Raw genomic sequence first — 20027 nt, 5'->3', positions numbered from 1 at the left:
CCACACACACTACACACACACTCACCGCACACCACACACCCTACACCACAATCGCACTACACACCACACACACTACACTACACCACACACTTACCCCACACGACACACACACTCACCACACACCATACTCACCACACACTCATCACACACCACACACTACTACACACAAACTCACCCCACACACTCCCCACAGACACCACACTACCACATACACACCGCACGCTACACACACCACACACTCACCACACACAACACACACATACTCACCACGCACACACTACACTCACCACACACTCGCCATACACCAGACACATTCACTACACACACTCACCACACACCACACACACTACACACACTCACCACACTACCACATACACCACACACTACACACACTCACCACACACCACACTCACCACACCCCCACTCACCACACACTACACACACTACACCACACACTACTACACACTACACACACACTCACCCCACACCACACACACACTCACCACACACTCACCACACACACTACATACACTCACTACACACACTACACACACCACACACATTCACTACACACACTACACACACAATGCACACACACACTCACCATAAAAACAACACTCACCACACACACCACACTACCACATACATACCACACACCACACACACTAACCCCACACTGCACACACACTCACCACACACCACAAATTCTCACCACACACTACACACACACTCACCACACACCACACTCACCACACACACAACACACACTGCACACAGACTAACCACACACACCACTCTACCACATACATACCACATACATACCACTCACCACACACCACACTACACACACACCACACTCACCACATCCCCCACTCACCACACTACACACACTCATCACACACCACACTCACCACACACACCGCACACACTCACCACACATTACACACACACTCACCACACTCACCACACACACTCACCACACACTACACACACACACACTCACCACACTCTACACACACACTCACCACACTCTACACACACACTACAGACACACGCCACTCACCACACACACACCACAAACTACTACACACCACAAACTACTACACACCACACACCCCACACTACCACACGCACACCGCCACAACACCACCACCACCAACCCGACCTGACCGCCGAGGTCTGAGCGAGCGTGCGACGTCTGCGGGTTGGCGCAGGGCAAGGCGATGGCTCAACCGAAGGTCACCTCCGAGGGCTCTCATCCATCGCGGACGCTTCGGCCGTGGACCTTCTCCAAGACTCGACTCCATTCCTGCGAGCGGGGTGCGACTCGAGTCCAGTGGGGGGGGGGGGGGGGGGGTAACGGACGACTAAAGATGGCAATGGGCTTTGCTCGATTATTTATCGATTGATCTATTCCCACCTCTTAGTCCCAGCCTGTGAGTTTCCACATGGCAGAATATCCTTCATAATAGAGGGTTTTTTTGGGGGGGGGGTTAGATCGTGTAAATATATAAATGTGTTGTTAAAACCCGCCACCACCCGACACAGCTCAACTAGTAAGGGTTGTCACGTAAACAGAAAATGCCAATCTAGATTTGAAGTGTTCGTGACTGCAGGGATTCATACTCTCTGGTTATTACGGTAAAGTCACGTAGGTATAAAATTAAATAAAAATAAATCACGACGTTTCTATTGCAACACAAGCAATCATCATCAGGTGGGAAACCCACAGCAAGAAACAAATGTTCTCTCCCACTGTGGTTTTCCCACCTCATGATGATGATTGCTTGTGTTGAAAATCGAAACGTCGTGATTTATTATTATTTTATTTTATACCTACGTGACTTTACCGAAAGAACCAGAGAGTACGTAGCTCTGTTTTTCAGAAACGGACTTCACTACCACAAATGATGGCTCGCACGAACTGATTGATAACATCATCACGTGGAAATGTATAGCGGCAGCCAAATGTTGTAAACGCGTGGTGAAGTTGATTCTAAATGTGGAGGGGGGCAAAACCGGAGGACCCGGAGAAAATTCCACGCGACCACGGAGAGAAGAGAGAGACACGCAAACTCCAAATATACAGCAACAGGCATCGCGCTCACGACCTCCTGTATACTAGGCGAGGTAGCTAACATATCCTAGCCACCGTGGCGTCAGGGTCGGGATCGAATAACATTGCCCATAGACTCAGCACTGCACCATACACTGAGCACTGCACCATAGACTCAACACTGAACAATAGACTCAACACTGCACCATAGACTCAGCACTGCAGTCCATAGACTCAGCACTGCAACATATACTCACCACACACAGTGACCCATAGACTAATCACCACACAGAGACCCATAGACTCATCCCAGCGACGATGATGATGATTCACTACTCCACTACTGATCCTGATGCGGTTGTCTGTGGTTTGGCCACCTGAATGTGAAATTGTAGCCGTTGGCTCTGCATCTACATCAGCGGCCGTATGACAGCAAGAAGACCGGCTTGCGCTGAACATCATTGCACAATAACAAGCATCAGTTCAAAAGGAATTAGTTTGTCAATATAGATTATTTCAAGGTTGCATAGCTCCGAGTGGCTTCCTAATATTGGAAGGAAGAGCGTTCCAGACGGCCAGCCAAAAATGTAGTGTATAGTGCAGTGTATAGTAGTGTAGTGCATGGTGTAGTGTAATTTATAGTAGTGTACTGTATAGTGTAGTGTATACTGTGTTGTATATTAATGTATAGTGTAGTGTATAGTGCAGTGTATAGTGTGCTGTATAGTGTAGTGTATACTGTGTTGTATATTAATGTATAGTGTAGGGTGTAGTGTATAGTGCAGTGTATAGTGTGCTGTATAGTGTAGTGTAAAGTGTAGTGTATAGCAGTGTATAGTGTAGTTTATATAGCATCCGAAAGCGTGCGATGCAGTGACCGTCTTTGCTCGATGGTTAGCCAAAAAACTGCAGCGAGGATGAGCGGAGTGTCACACGATTATGGTTTATAACTCCTTGACGAGTTCGGGAAAGCGAGGTGATTGCGGTTAATTTGTGGCGAGTGCTTTATGTGTGTAGTGAGTGCAGGTCGACGCCCATAGTGACACTGCTGATAGGGATTGTGTTGTTGTTGTTTTATGGGTTATGGCGAGCGGTGGTGCAGCGGTTAGCGTTACGCTGCACTACGAACCCAGCGAGCCCGGGTTCGATTCCCGCTAACGGCAAACACCGGTGACGATTATCTGAACCGTTCCTGGGCCTCTTCCTCTAAGTCAACTCAGCCTCAAATGAGTACCTGGTGCGGTGTGTAAACATCGCCACTGGGGAGACAAAGGCGGCCGGGCGTGGTTGCTGGAAACCCCCTCGTGTTCCGTTCCAGCCTTCATAAGTGGTCGCTAAAAGAACTTTCCCTAAACAGTCTTATAAGGCTATATAGGGGGATCTTTTGTGCGTTTGTTTAACAGGTGGTCGGCAGGCATCTGCTCAATATGAAGATCGTCCTCCTGAGCAGGAGGTGAGGGTTCACCTCTTACGCTCATTACGACGTCGCACTCAGTACACACAGAGTGCTTTTACCACAAACGAACCGCAATCACCTCTCTGCCCGGTCTCGTCAAGGAGCTAAAAACCATGATCAAGTGACACTCCGCTGATCCTCGGAGCGACAGCGGTGGCTTCTGGCTTGGCCATCAAACAAAGATGGTGGTCACCGCATCATCGTGCGGCACTTTCAGATGCTATATAAACTACCCTATAAACTACACTAGACAATACACTACACTTTATACTACACTATACTATAAACTAAACTATAAACTACACTATACACTTTACACTACACTATACACTACACTATACACTACACTTTACACTACACTATACTATAAACTAAACTATAAACTACACTATACACTTTACACTACACTTTACACTACACTATACTCTAAACTACACTATATGCTATACTCTACACTACACTTTACACTACTATACACTACACTATACACTACACATTTGGCTCGGCCATGGAACACAGACGGTTGTCACCGCATCATCGCCCGGCGCTTTCGGATGCGCTCCTGCTTCTGCTTCCGTCTGGAGCGCTCTTCCGCTATTATAAAGCCACTGGGAGCTATGCAACTTTTAAATCATCGTGTAGATTGACAAACTCATCCCTTTAGAACTGCTGCTTAATCTGTTTAGTTTATTGTCCTCACCCCGCACCTCCGATTCGCACGGTGGGCTACGTACGGTGGTGAGAGATACGATAAACATACATACACTACAATATACACTACTCTACATACTAAATACTACACCACACATGACACTACTATACAGTATACTCCACAATATACTACGCTACTATACACTACACCACTATATACACCACTATTCACTACTCTATACATTACACTATACGCTATACTCCTATACACTACACTACTATACACTACAATACACTCCACCACTATACACGCCACCACTATACACTCCACTACCATACACTACTATACACTACACTACTATAAAATACACTACACTAGTATACACTACACTATTATGCACTACACGAGTATACACTACACTATACACTACACTACTATACACCACTACTATACACTACACAATACACTACAATACACTCCACCAATATACGTAATTGAAAACTAATTTCTTTAGAATTGCTTCTTGTTGTTGTGTTTCATTTGTCTTCCTCCCACACCTCCGATTCGCATGGTTGGCTACGTACGGTGGTGCGAAAGAAGTTCAAAATACATACACTACAATACATACTACACTACACACTGCACAACACACGTACTTGCGTATGCGAGTCGTCTTGACGGCTGCTGCTAGCTACTGACCGTGCGAGCGCGGTGTTTTCGCCACCCGCCCCAGTACGAGGATCTGCATCACAGCGAGGTCATCTACGACAACCTCGAGCCGTCGCGAGTCCAGGACCGAGCCTAGACGGGGGACCCGAGGAAGCCGGTCGACCCGTCTGGAAAAAAAACACTTTGGACATCAAATTCTTTGGTTCTTTCGGTAAAGTCACGTAGATAAAAAAAACTACGACGTTTCGAGCACAACACAAGCGATTGTCATCAGGAGGAAAAAGGACATCTCCACTTTGAACATCTCGAGGGATTTTCTTTTTTCAACTGTTTTATTCAACGGTTTTACTTAACTTGACTTCTGTGTCGTGGTCAAATCGTCAAATCTTGTAATCTACATTTCGTCCACAATCCCTAATTTTGCACACGTACTCAGATCCGGTGACAATGCATGCCTGAATCAAAATCGCCATCAATTAATCAATTACTTGTCTCGTTTAAACCAATTAATATTTGGTATGGACGACTTATTCCACGAGTGCTTTGCAAACAGGTTTTGTTAAATATATATATTACTACCAACGTAGGAGTTGACACTTCGAACCTTGCCTGGAACATTTTTAATATTTTTATTTTTGTTCCTTTAAGGTAAAGTCACATCAAATGCTTTGGTGTGTTTACAAAAGTTGTTCATTATGATGTAGTGCATCCAATGGGACAATGCATGGATAGGGTCAGTGACATCTTTTTTGCACTAACCCCATTGAAAGTTAACTTTTAACATTTATATTGATGTTATATCCATTTACATTTAAAAATTAAGCTGTTTGTGGTGGACAAATCGCTGGAGTGTTGGCCTTTCGATCTAAAGCTCAAAAGTTCAAATCTTGGGTATGAAATTGGTATTTTTTTTCAATTCACATTTTGGTACTTTATATAGAGCGTTATACTCTAGCATATTTAAGAGTGAGTTGTATGTGCTTTATAAGTGCTTTATAAGTTGGCTGAGGTTTGGAAATGTGACTTTTATATTAACATTTTCAACTCTCAGCTCATGAGTTCAAGCCCCGACTTATCACAAATTGCCAGACACTCTTTGACCCAAAGTCATTTGTCCTATACTCGTGCCAACAAAAATGCTAACCAACAAATCAAACAAAAAACAAGGACCTATGGTAACGACAAATGCTAAACAAACAACGGATCATGGGAAGAGAAAGCGAAAAGAAACTGCTACGCAACGAAAGCGACGGTTAGAAAAGGCTCGGCAAAAGTACCAAGAAAAGCGTGCTAATGAAGATGAAGAGGCAAAGCGCACCAGACTTGACAAACGACGTGATCGTTTTCATGATGAAACACCAGAAGCACGTAACGTCGGATTGCAATGAGACGGTCAACATCACATACAATCAAGAAATCAAGAAACACCAGAAGCTCGTGATGGTCGATTGCAATCTGTGCGTGAACACACGTGACAATTCAGAGTTGCAGAAAGACTTGAAGCACGTGATGTCATATTAAAGCGAAATTGTCATTAGCAATCGCAACGTCTTCAAGCACTCAATGCTGACATGACAACATTTGACAATGCAATCAATACATTCTGTCATTAAATCTTTGAAGTCTACCCAAACGCTCCTATCCAAATCAGATTTACAGAGTATGACGTAATGAAAATGCATTGCACTATCGACCAACCAAATTGTCATCAAAGCAAACATGGGAAATGTGTTCACGTTGCAAGACACACATCAACATGGACAAAAGAGATGCACTGCCAAAAGCTTACTGGAATAATTTGGATTCTCGTGAAATTCCAGATGTGATTCCAGTCTTAACACAGCCAGAACAACGTCTATTATCAAAGAGTTATACCATTTGTCAAGATCATCAAATTCTGTGGAGTCTTCGGTCAATATGGCTTCCATGGACAGGCAGAGTGCTCTTTGCTGTAGACATCTTTCAAGTTAGTGACACACTTCCACGAGCAATGGATAATACTGCAATGGTTGTCATCACAAAACATCTTCAGAATCTCAACATCACACGTGAATTCTCTATTAATCGGGAACAAGTTTACAATGCACTCAACTGCCTAATTCAAAACAATCCACTTTATTCGGATGTAACAATCAATTAAGAAGCAATGACTAAAATAAACTCCTTTAAAAAAAGTTTTTTTAAACAACGGTTTTCTTTTAAAGTTCGCTGAAAAGTGAAAACATTTTCAGCCGTCACCAGCTGATCAAAATATTTTTCGACATTTGTAACTAAAACTTTAAAGCATGGGGCTCTCCTTTAATATTTGTATGCATAATGAGTTGCTTTGAATTTTTTAGTTTCATAAAAGTTTATTTGTGTGATACAATGTATCTCAAAATGATTGTCAATCATTAGTAGTAGAAGGGAAAATGTTGATAATTATGTAATTTAAGTTTGCCATGAAGTGTAGAACATTTGCAAGTGTTTTGAGTATAATTACAAATTCCGTATTACGGTACCAGCTCTTTCTACTCGTATCCATGTTGAAGTGCTTTTTTAAGAAGAGTTGACTGCAAAGTGATGAAAAGTTTACCAAAACCCATATATTTTTTCGCACCTTCCTGTGCCAACTTCTATTCTTGGTGAGAGTATATTAGTCGAAGGGAAGATAAGTACATAAATGACATGTACATGTAATTGCTATATAGATAATAAAATATATCTTTGGTTATCCCAAAATATAATAAAAGCGTAGTAGATTTGTAACAAATTATTTCGAAGGTATTTGTCAAGTTTTGTAATTGTAATAATTTTAGCTATTATTTATGCATTATTTTATTTCCCTATCATAATCAAGTTGACATGTGCGTTTCAATTGCTCCAAATACGTATTACTTCTGTTGTTAAGTTTTCACTTTTGATAAGTAAAGATTGGTCGTCAAGATTTGCAGATGAATGGTGAACTTTATATAATTTCATACTAGACTTTATATTATTGATAGGTGATATTCCATATAACGCATATTCTACATTGCCTAGGACCTTACACCTTACCTTTTTATTGTGTTAGTTTACAAAGGAACACTAGAAGCTATTTCATATTATAGTTTGTTCTAACTCTTCACAACCTAAATACTAGAATTGTAGCATGGAATAGGTTAGATTATTCCAACCGTGCTACTAACACATCAAGCCATGTCAACCAACCAAGTACCATCATGACATTTTTTATAGCAAATAGAGATAGCCGCGCTATATTATTATAAATGTTAAAGTATTTTGTTATGCTATTGAGTAACATTTGTTGATAACTTTTCTTAGCTATTTTTGATCATCGATGAAGATATAAGTGATGTTAAGGAAGCGCCCCACGGTTTTATGTTTTAGTTACAAATGTCGAAAGATATTCTGATCAGCTGGTGACGGCTGAAAAAACTTTATTTTTCACTTTTCAGTGCAATTTAAAATAAAACCGTTATTTATATAAAAAAAAAATTAGAGTTTTTTTTTCAACGGTTTTATTTAACTTAACTTGTGTTTGCCGTGGTCAAATCTTGTAATCAAAAATTAGTCTACTTCCTATTGTCCAATCAATTCCAAAATTTGCACACGTACTCAGATCCGGAGACAATGCATGCCTGTATCAAAATCGTCATCAAATCATCAATTAATTTCCTTCTTTCAAGCAATTAATTTTTTATGGACCGCGTATTAATTATACATTTTTGTGTAGGTCAAAAACGCCGCGGTCCCTAAACTGTGGAATCGGCTTGCACAAAAAGCAGGCGCCACGTGTCTCAGGTGCCATTGACGTACTTCTAGACCAAGAGTTAAACGAAGCTGTTAATTAAACTGTTGGTTTAAAAAAAAAATTGAGTTTATTACGAAGTGGGATGGGTGCCCACCCCCCATAGCTACTCGAATGACCTCACCCTCCCTCCCTCGGTTTAGGAGGTGACCACCCCAACCCTCTCGAGGGACCTGCCACTTTGCTTGCCAACTGGGCCCGCTGATCCCCTGAGCCTCCCGTTTTTAAATGTTTCAATGAAAGGGGGTTAACCCCCCCCCCCACAGCCGGGATCTCCGAGGGAAGCCACGGTGGTTTCGAGATGTTAACTATCTTTCCTGGTACATAGGTCGTGGGTTCGATCCCGATGTTGTATATATGCCATTTCAAAAATTATATTAAGAGTGATTGCCGATTTTTTTACGCGATTGTTCTCTTTTTTACATACCTGGATTTAGCGTGTTCTAAAAAACAGAGGCCTGTGAACATCTCCCTTGAGACAAAGGCCAAAGGAGCACCTCCTGCTGCTTCGGCAGTGTCCATCAAACAAGGGAGACTCAGCATCTGGAGATTTATTATTCACAAGCCTTGGCTTGGAAAAGTTGTAAAGTTTGGATTGACCACCACCTCATAGGAATATTTTCAAACATCATGGTATTAAACGTTAAGTTGGTGATATAATATACTGTTATATGATGATGCAGCTCAGGTCAAAAGGTTTAATATGACTTTTGCATTTTTTTTTTATTAACAATTACTTTGACCTATAATAATAGGGGTTTGTCCCCTTTTTTCTGGCAACAAAACTGAAACCTTTTTACAGGAATTCATGTCTGCATTAACCACAATACTTGCAGTTAAAATGCAAACAAAAACACACTCTGATAATTGCAGTAAAAATGCAAACAAAAACACACTATGATAATATATGCATTGTCCTTGAAACTGATTGGTCCACACCAAGGGATGGCTTTCTTTTGAGCCTCGACCCAATTACTTTGACCGCATACGGTCTGGGATAAGCAGGTAAAACTTAATGATAATGCAAGGGGTACAACGAAGCCCCATCCAACCGCCTTTGTCTTCCCAGTGGTAATCTTTTACATGCCAGACCAGGTTTTCATATTTAGGGTAACTTGACCTAAGGAGGAAGTCATTTGCAGCAGTTAACTGCACTGTATGGATTGAGGTGGAATCAAAGTAGGTAAACCAGGCCACAGAGTCAAAATATATTCCAAAGGGCAATTATAAACATCTGCGTCCCCAAGCCTTGAGATGACCTCCAGAGGAGGGGGGAGCTATGGCCGAGGTGACAATCACTGGCGTCAGGATGTCCAAGCAGCCAGATCAAAGGTCCACCAAAAACTGACCAAATGAATGTCAGGGGCGTGATAGTGGAAGGAGCTTTGGGCTCTTGATGTGTCTGAAGGAAGAAATCCCTATACCAAAATCACACATCAGTCTTGCAACGGCAAACTCCGGGGGCACCCGTAACCAGCCAAGTGTCAAGAGTCTTGTGGAGATAAATGCTCTGTGTCGCTAAGTGTTCTGCGCTGACAGACTCTTGAGTATCGCTGAACATTTTTATTTTCCGTTTTTTTCCTTATGTTTTGAGTCACTTTCAGCGTCAAGGAATTCAAAAAGTTGTACTGTCAGAGTTGTGAGAAGCTAAGAGGTGTGCGAATGCACTTTCATATAATACCGTGATCAGCTAAGACGTGTGAGAAGTTAACTGGAGATGTGATTTATTCATCAATATCGAGCGTGCATGCAATGTTGTCCAAGATATAGGCTGGAAAAGTTATGTTGTCCAAGTGACTGATGTTCTATGAGTTTTAGAGAATTTTTGACAGTTCGCAAGGAGCAGCGGGGCTAGGATACCTCCTGACGGAGTTGTGTATGGTCGCGTTACCACGAGACAGCCTATTGTTTTATTTTAATCACGTGATTGTGAGATCTGATCGTTAACGTTTTATAACTATTTGATGCCTATTTGACGAGTACGCATTCTGTGCGAATATTGCCATTGTGAGGTGTTGCCTATTCTGGGTTAACCACGTAATCGTGAGATTTGACCATTGATAATTTTATGATCATCCAGTACGGATTGATGAATACGTATATTTGCATGGGCACTTTTGTTGGAATTCTAATGATAAGAGTTGTTGGATGTTATGGTAAGTTGAGATTAAAGTTTGCCGAGTTTAAAAAACTGATTTCTGTGTGCTTATTTCCTGAATTCGTGCATCATTGTTCATAACGTTACTGCAACAACAAACACAATACTCAAACACGATAGGAGGTGCAACGTATAGGAAAGGGTAACCAACTCACTTTCGAAATACTTTCAATAAAAAATAAACTATTTTGTATCTTGCCAGGTCAAGCCCACCGAGCGTTTGAGCTTCGTTTTTAAATCCTTTATATTAAGTTCACTTGCTTGCTTGCTTGCGCGCTTACGACCATGCAAATCTTTAGGTCGTTTTTTAACCCACTTCCCGTGATCCAATCGAGCTGACATTTTGCACACAGACTCGTTGTGCGTGACAATTTATTTTCCTGAAATTTTTTTTCCATAACTTTACACTTTTTAGGAAAAAAAATATATATATATTTAATTACCAATTGCTTAATGGTGGCAGGCAATCATCTGACCCATAGGTGGCAGCCATCTCAAGCCAGAGGACGAGAGGACTCTAGCCGCCACGCATATAAAGGATTTATAGTGAAAAACTTTGTTTTTACGGGTTAATTTTTTCAGAAGCGTCCTGGCCTGGCCATCGCGAACGAAGAACGATTGCCATTGAATGGAACAATGCTCACCACAAGCACCGTGTGTGGTTAATCCAGACTTGATTCTTTGCAAAAGCTATCTATTTGGTGTTTGAACATCTTAACACCTCCCGTTTTATTGCCAGAAAATGTAAAACCTATTCTTATTTTTTCAGAAGTAAAAACATGTTTAGAAAAATTATTTAATTTGTTGAATAATTTACCATGGTCTACCATGGACCAAGCCCGATGATTAACGCATCTGGCTATCGTATTGATCGAGCAGCATCAAGTTGCGCGATCCATCACCCCATTTGAGGAAATCCTCGACCGATGGGGCCGGCATGCAAGCAGAGACGCACAATAACTTTATTGTGAGTTATTGTAGCCTTTAAATCTGTTTCTATTGATAACTGGTACTGTGCAGTGACGCCAACATATGTTGTACTTTATTCGGACAGCGCTATCGAGGCCAGGGCTTCGTTCCTTTCATATTTTCCAAGCCACCTTTCTGGAAGCTTCGCTCACCCCGCTTTGCTTCAGCCAATCCTCGTCCTCCTCCAACAGTTGTCAACTGTCGCCCCCTACAGTCTAACCCTCGCTTCCCGCCTTTCACGTTTGAATCTCTCCTCCAATCCCTTTCAATCTCATTTCCTGAATAATCGTCTTTGAGGCCTCCCTGCACCAATCAGAGGCCTTTATTGACTGCCTGACTGTTCGCCCGCATGCTCGTGTCGGGTAAATGGTCTGTTGCTTCGGTCTTTAAAACTGTGACACTTTCTTCCTCTTAACCCAATACATGGTGCAACATAATATATAGTTATAGCCTAACCTTCTTTATCTTTATATATAAAAGTCTCCGCGCGCTCGCACTTGCGGGGGATTTCGCTCTCGGACGGTGGGCTCAACGTAGAAAAAAATTTGACAGGCGGCACGCCCCAAGTCCCGCGGTGGGAATATGCTATTCCGTTTTCCCATACGTAAACTTTAAAGTAGTTTAATTAACGCATTTGTGCCGTTTCTATTATTAATTATTTACTTATTGCGCGCCGTCGACCGTACCAAGTGACGCCAATTGCATGGGGGGGGGGGGGGGGGCAGTCCCTGCCAAGTCATGCGCATTCGCTCCAGCTCACGGGGACATTTTATTTTACGCGTTTAACATGGAATAGATATACACATCACGCTGTCGATTTCTCTTCACAGTGTGATGCCCTCTTCCCCCCCCCCACCCCAATACGTGCAGTTACTGATATAACGTCCTTAGATATTAATTTAATATTATTAAAGCGGTTACATAGTATTATTCTGGCGAGGGTGGGGGGATGGTGGGGGGGGGGTAGCGGCCCAGCTCGTAGCCTGCCAATGTCTCACCTCCTCCGGCTTGCTAATCTAGGCGAGGCTGCGGGCTCTACACGGGACGAGGCGTCACCACGCCAATGTAAAGTACAATTTTATTCAATCTTTCGCTAAGAACTCAGGTTTATTGTTTACTATTATTAAACAAATACGTTTACAAATATTACAATGATAATGTTTGTGTGCACATAACAACTCTGCTTCATTCTTTACTATTATGAAACTAATAAGTTGCCTAATACTCTATTACCAGAGGTGTGGACTCGAGTCATGTGACTTGGACTCGAGTCAGACTCGAGTCATGAATTTGATGACTTCAGACTCGACTTGGACTTGCATAACAATGACTTTGTCCCACCTCTGAGGTGTGGACTCGAGTCATGTTACTTGGACTCGAGTCAGACTCGAGTCATGAATTTGATGACTTCAGACTCGACTTGGACTTGCATAACAATGCTTTGTCCCACCTCTGTCTATTACTATTATAATGTTCGTGTGCAGAAACTACATGCGTGTGCCTAAAGTCGATGTCTGTGTGTGCGAGTGCATATGTGTTTGTGTGCGTCTAAGTCGATGGGTTTCTATGTGTGTGGGTCCATGTCTATGTGTAAGTCCATGTGTGTGTCTGTCTTTTTCAAACGGACAACGCCCCATGTGTGTCTACGTACAAGTGTTTGTGTGTGTGTGTATTAGTCCATTTGTGTGCGTATCTGTCGCTGTGTGTGTGTTAGTCCACATGTGTGTGTTAGTCCACATGTGTGTGTTAGTCCATACGTGTGTGTTTCACTCCATGTGTGTAAGTCAATGCGTGTGTGTGAGTCGATGTGTGTGCATGGCTCCATCTGAGTGTGTAAGTCAATGCTCGTTTGTGTGTCTATGTGTGTCGATGTGTGTGTGTTAATCCATGTGTGTGTATCTAAAGTAGATGTCTGGGTGTCACAGTCCATATGTATGTGTGTGTAGGGCAATGTGTGTGTCAGTCTATGTATGTGTGTGTAAGTCCATGTGTTTGTGTGTGTGAGTCGATATGTCTGTGTGTCAGTCCATGGGTGTCTGTGTTAGTCGCTTTGTGTGCATGGCTCCATGTCAGTCAGTGTAAGTCCATTTCTTTGCGTGTCTGTAGGTTCATGTGTGCGTGTGAGTGAATGTATGTGCTTTATTGACCTGCTCAAGTCCTATGATACCATCAGTAGGCCTGGCCTCTGGGTTGTTCTTCATGCTTTCGGAGTCCCTCAAACTTTGCTCATGATCCTTAAGGACCTTCATGATGGTGAGCGGCCCCGCGTAAAACTACATGGCCGTCAGTCAGAGCCATTCCCTCTACACCTTAGGGTGTGACAGGGATGTCCTCTGGCTCCACATTATTTAACATATCTTTTGACCACGTAGTTCGTGAAGTAATGGCTGTTCCCGAGGAATTACCATATGGTACAGATACAATGGGAGGCTGATCGATGCCCGGGTGCGGTCAAGGGATGCCTCCCTATTGCTCAACCATGTTATGTATGCCGATGCTCTGGTGATTGCTGCTCACTGCGGCTGAACCTGGAGCTTGCCACTAAGCGGTGGGGCCTTACCATCAGCCCCACCAAAACTAAGCACCTGCCTGGGTATTTTGTACCATCGAACAATCCACCCCCACAACTCACAATTGGTGATGCGGTAGTTGTGGAGATATTGCCGAGATTCCCATACCTAGCCAGTGTGCTCATGACCGGCTCCGGTTTAACAGCAGAGGTCTCACTCCAAATCAGTCGAGTGCCATTATCTTTTCATCGGCTGCGTTACGCTGTGTGGAAGCTACCTGGTCTTTCGCTCCGCATGAAGCTCCAGGTCTTCTCGGCTACGGTAATTCCCTCCCTTCTGTACGCTTGCGAAACGTGCACCCCCCTAATGGAACATCTTCGCCAGTTAGAAACATTTAGGCTGGCCTGCTAACGATCCTTTCCTGGATTTAACCATATATGTGTGTGTGTGTGCGTCTAAGTTGATGTGTTTCTATGTGTGTGGGTCAATGTCTGTGTGAAAGTCCATGCGTGTATTTTCCTTTTGTGCCCGAGCAACGCCGGGTACTTACCGCTAGTTTTATATATATTGTTCAGGTATCTTAAAATTAGGGACACAGTAGTGAATTCCCCGGACAAGAACCCAGTGATATTAACCTACCCAATTATGAAATGGTTAGAGGCTCCTAAAGACAAATACAGTTTAGCAAAAGACTATTGGCTCCAGAAAGAGGGGGACCCTGTCTTGAGATTGACTACCAAGAAAGTGTGGAATGGGTCAGTGCCCCCATGAAGACCTCAACAGACTACTATGATATAAGACATTATGTACTCTGCGACAGAGGTACGGGTAGTTTTCGGTTTACGAACAGGTTTCCTTCCTGAGACCCATTCGTAAGTCGAACTGTTCACAAGTCGATATGTTTGTAAGTCGGAACACCACAATGTACTGTATTATAATAGACATACGTTCGGTGTTTTGAAATGCTTTGTGGTTCAACATAAAATAGGAACATGGCTAAACTCATAATTAAGAAGAAATATGAAACATTTGCATGTACTACTGTAATAAATACTGGATAGTAAATGCAACGTAATTTAAAGAAGCATAGAGCAGGAAGCGAATTCGCGTCGCCGGGTTGGTAGCGCAGCGTGCTAACCGTTGCACTACTGCTACCCACACAAACACACACGGGGGCACAACGAGAAAGACAAAGACCCCCCGCATAGCCTTAACAGACTGTTGGGGCAAGTGCTGTTAGCGAGCACCTATGAAGGCCAGAAAGGCACACGAGTGGTTGGGTGGCCAGTACCACGCCAAACCGCCTTTGTCTCTCTAGGGGCGATGTTTTAATGCATTGCAACAGATACTCATTTTAAGCTGAATCGTCCTAGTGGAGGCCTAGGACCGGTTAAAATAATCACGGATGTTGGCCATGAGCTGAAATCGAACTCGGGTAGCCAGGTTGGTAGCGCAGCGCGCTAACCACTACACTATCGCTCCCCCCATACTCACGGGGGCACACGCATGCACGCACACACACAAACACGTGTGCGCTCACATTCACAAACGCTCACAGCGGGTTGCTGTGACTCATTAACATCTCGCGGAGGATCGCTCCCGGTGAACACAAGAGTTCCGCGGTTCAGTTCGCAAGCGCGAGTTCACGTTTACAAGTGGATGTTTTATTAAAGAGTAACGTAAGCTGCTTCGTAAGTGCGGATGTTCGTAAATTGAGGTGTTCATGAGTCGAGGGTGGCCTGTACTTACCAGTCAGTTGTAGAGTACCTCCGATTAGAACGGTTGGATTACGTACAGTGCGAAAGAAGTTAAACATGCATTCATACAGAGAGCATGCTAAGTTTATTGCATAGAAGCAGTGGCACAGTTTAGAGTACAGTATGCAGTCGTATTACAGCACAATCACTATGTGATCACAATGGAGGATGGTGGACGTCTTTCAATCGAGGCTCCCGTTAGCGACGCCACTCGACAGCGTCCTGAAGCTTCCGTTAACAACGGATCTGTGAGAAGGGCATGGCAAGCCATTTCGGTCTGCTTTTGAAAGCAGACCGAAATGGATATGTGGCGCCGTCCTCTGGGGCCCACCATGCGCAGGACGAAGGGTGATGGGCGGGTGCGATGCCAGTACGGTAGGGAGAGGGATGGTCTCAGATGGACTCGACCTTGCCGATGGACACTCGCTATTGGGAGGTGGAATGTCACTTCACTGGGAAGAGGGAGGTGGGAAGGAGCCACAGTTGGGTTTGGTGGAGGAGGTGGAAACGTCCCGACATAAGGACGATTTTGAAGGCAGCTGCGGGAGGGGGGGGGCTCCAAGGGATTTTCCATGCCAAGCTGCTCGGGATGAAAAGCGCATCGCACCACCCCCGACGTGTGTCACCCGTCACACAGGCCAACATAGTGCGATAACCACTGGGCCACCACTCCGCCACGCGGGGTCGCGCAAGCCCTACAAATACCCCTAGATATGGGCGCGTTCACGGAGGTGTCGAGACGCACACACTTCTTCAAGACTATGGACACCACACGACAATTTTTCCAACTGGTTTCATTGCACAGCACCCTCTTAACCACTGAGGTTATTAAGGATTAGCTGGGGCTGCCCGAGAGCGTGCGAGTTTGGAAAGAGCCCTTCCTGCCACTTTCTATTCACTCACTAAGCCGGACGTACTCACTCGTTCTCCATACCTGGCACCACTCGCGTCTCTCGGACGTTGGTGGTCGGCGATGAAGAACCGTACTCCTCGCCTGACATCAGGAATTGGGAACGGTCCTCCCTCCTCCATTTTGCGGTTCTTATAACCTCACATCTAAAGGCTTCGGGGCCCGGGATCTCTGCACAGTGAATTGTGTGCTTACCTGCGTCTGTAAATAATTCCTGCCTCCCATTGTTTTCCTTCTCCCGCCCGGCCGCTTTGCCCCCCCCACTCCCCAGCGCTATCTCTGGGGGGTCACTGAGGCATGAGTGACAAGGGAGGAGCCCCGTAGAAAGAGAGATGGGAGGGGAGGAGCCATGAGGAGGGAGGAGAGCCACTTGGTGGAGAGAAGACACGACTGCTTCAGAGCCACTGTCATTTTAATGGAATACAGCAGAAAAGGGGAGACAGGCAGCGCTGTGGTAACAATAAGAGCAAACTGCGATGGAATCACCGATGCTTGCTGATGTTAGCCAATCAAATAAAACTGTGGCGTGTCATGCAAATATTCTATTCTAAGTATAGCTTGCCAATAAATTGATTGCCAAATGAATCGGATTGCCAATGAATCGACATTTTCAAGCTGGCTACCCAATCAACATTGAGCTGGCTACCGGATCGACTGAGCTGAATTGATATAAATTTAACTTCGATTCACGATTCACAATGACCATATATGGACAAAGACACGCCCCATTAGGCCAACATCGTGTTCTCCTTCCCTGGGTTATGGAAGACCCAACTTATGGAAATTCGACTTCATGGAAATGCTCCCATAAATCATGTAGAAAAAAATAAATAATGTATGCTTAAATGTTTGCATTAGTTGCATAAGTGGAAATAGTGCGGCACGGTAAGGTTGCAAATGAATACAGCGGAGTGAGGCATAAGGTGGGCCCCATATTCCCCAAGGGGAATGCAGTGTTTTGTGCAGTGTCCTGGATAGCACTCTGAGTCACGCCGTTACATTTGTTGTACAGTAGCTGCTACTGCAGGTGGGCAATTAGCGCACACGCCGCTGAGCATATACGGCGGGTGTGCCGGCAGGGCAAGGGTCACGGTAGATAGACCTCGTGGGGAAGCCCCTGGAACCCTCTGGTGGGTTCGAGAAGGGATAGGAGGCGCGGCTCGGGGGAAGCCAAGCTGCGCCGAAGGGAATAAAAGCAGCGGTGAGCGAGCGCTCCGGGCTGCCGGTTCTGGGAGTGGACTCATCTCGTTGTCCCTGTCGTCATCGCTGCCTTCATCACTGTCGTCGTCGCTGCCCTCGTCGCTGCCGCCTTCGCCCGATCATTGGGCGGCCGGACAGTAGTTGGCTGTCTCGGTCGACGCCATCGGTGCAACGTGGACAGGGTCGTGTCTGGACCGGGTCGTGCGGCAGCGTGGTCGCGAGAGAGGGAGCTGGAGACCGGTGCCTCCTGCGACTACCTCGTCTCTGACTGTGTGTGCGATGCACGCCACCCGTACACACACACAAGCCTCGAGCAGAAGGATGAAGGGACCTCCGACACTACACATTGTTACCATGAGTATATTTTCCTTTTGTAGTATTGCGTAATTGTTTTCTATGCTTTGTGGTATTCAAAAACAATTGGGCACAGTACAATATATGTTCCATTAGTTTAATTATGGTTCTTGTTATGGGTAAGTTCAGAGCGTATGTACAGCAACAATGCAGTACTCAGAAAAAACGGTAGGAGAGGCACAACTATTTCCCGACATGGGGTTTTATCTTGAGTTTGGGGAAAATTGTTCAGCTTCCAACATACAGAAAATTCGGGTTACGGATATGTCACGGGAACCTAACCCTTCCGTGACCCAGGCACTGACTGTATATGGAAGGCAAATCTCTGATCGGGTGATTTCGTTGTCTGATTTCGTCTCTCTATTACAGCGCCCATAGGAGCTGCAGCCTGACTCCACGTGGAAACCTGCTCCTTCGCCTGGAAAGAGCGCGGGGGTTTGTTTGCAGTGCTACAAAGAGGATGATCCCGGGTCTGCACGAACTCTGCTGAGCCTGTCGGTTCCGATAAAGTCATGGTTGGGAGTGTGGTTGATGAAGACTATACTCTTACATAGGTGGGGAATGACGTGGTCAAATATTGTGGAGTCAGAAAAAGACAGACACAGGAGCGGGTTTAAAAACATATTTATTGTTTTGTATTATACAGGTGGGAGCACATTGAGCCGTGCATCAGGACCATAGTCATTAAACGCTTTTGGCTTTTGGCTCAGCCATCAAACAAAAGACGGTCACTGCATCACACGCTTTCAGGTGCGCTTCTGCAGCCATCTGGAAAGTTCCGATATTAGGAAGCCGCTGCGAGCTATCCACTTTTAAATCATCATCTAGATCGATAACTCATTTATTTTAAACTGATGTTTGTGCTTAGTTGTCCTTGACCCACACCTCAAATTAGCAAAGTTGGCTACATATGGCGCGAAAGAAGTTCAACATACAGTACGTACATACGGTTAGATATTGAAACACGTAAATACTTTTGGTGAAACAGGATCGATCACCTTGTTTAGTAACTGTGTGGATTTTGAAACGACTACTTAGTTATTTTCTTAATTAATACAAGCGGCGCCATTGCTCTCTATTGTCCGTCATTCTGCCCTTTCACTACTCCCAATGAAAATGTGTATTTTGTTGTACATTTTAATTGAGTAGTGTCTTGGAACAAAAACATAATAAGCCACAAGATGTCATAGTCTATAAATCAGGGTTCGATTGAAAATTTAGCCCATTAAGTGAATGAAAGATTTTCATTTCGGAAGAAAAATTTCCTCATTTAATTTTGATTGCGTACTCAGGAAAGCCTCACTGAGTCTCCGTGCTGTTTTCCGCGAGAGTCCCGCCAAATTTTGGTAGAAGCAGTCGATGTTGCTCGATGCGATCTCAAGTGAGAATGTTTTTTTTGCTGGCCAATTCCAGTCACGTGGCACGTTCCTCTGGCTGGCGAGATGCAAAACTCACCGAGAGGAAACCCAGACAGAGCAGGGGGGGGGCATGCAGAGTCGACAGAGGAAATCACCCAAGTGGGGAATTAAACCCAGACCCTTCCTGC

General features: G+C 44.4%; 1 protein-coding gene across 1 annotated transcript in view; it reads left to right on the top strand.

The window, feature by feature from the left end:
* The window catches only part of VSIG4 (V-set and immunoglobulin domain containing 4), a 66652-nt gene extending 61683 nt beyond the window's left edge, over nt 1-4969 (top strand). The window contains exons 4-5 of the mRNA XM_061547892.1: nt 3460-3509; nt 4898-4969. Of these exons, the coding sequence (XP_061403876.1) occupies nt 3460-3509; nt 4898-4969 (122 nt within the window). The remainder of the gene's footprint in view (nt 1-3459; nt 3510-4897) is intronic.
* Nucleotides 4970-20027: the final 15058 nt, after the last annotated feature.

The sequence above is a fragment of the Lethenteron reissneri genome, unplaced genomic scaffold (assembly GCF_015708825.2).
Source record: "Lethenteron reissneri isolate LAM-NWPU_2019-01 unplaced genomic scaffold, ASM1570882v1 scaffold_214, whole genome shotgun sequence".
In the NCBI taxonomy this organism is placed as follows: Eukaryota; Metazoa; Chordata; class Hyperoartia; order Petromyzontiformes; family Petromyzontidae; genus Lethenteron; species Lethenteron reissneri.
Note: the sequence above shows the minus strand (reverse complement) of the source record. Positions and strands in the feature narration are given on the sequence as shown.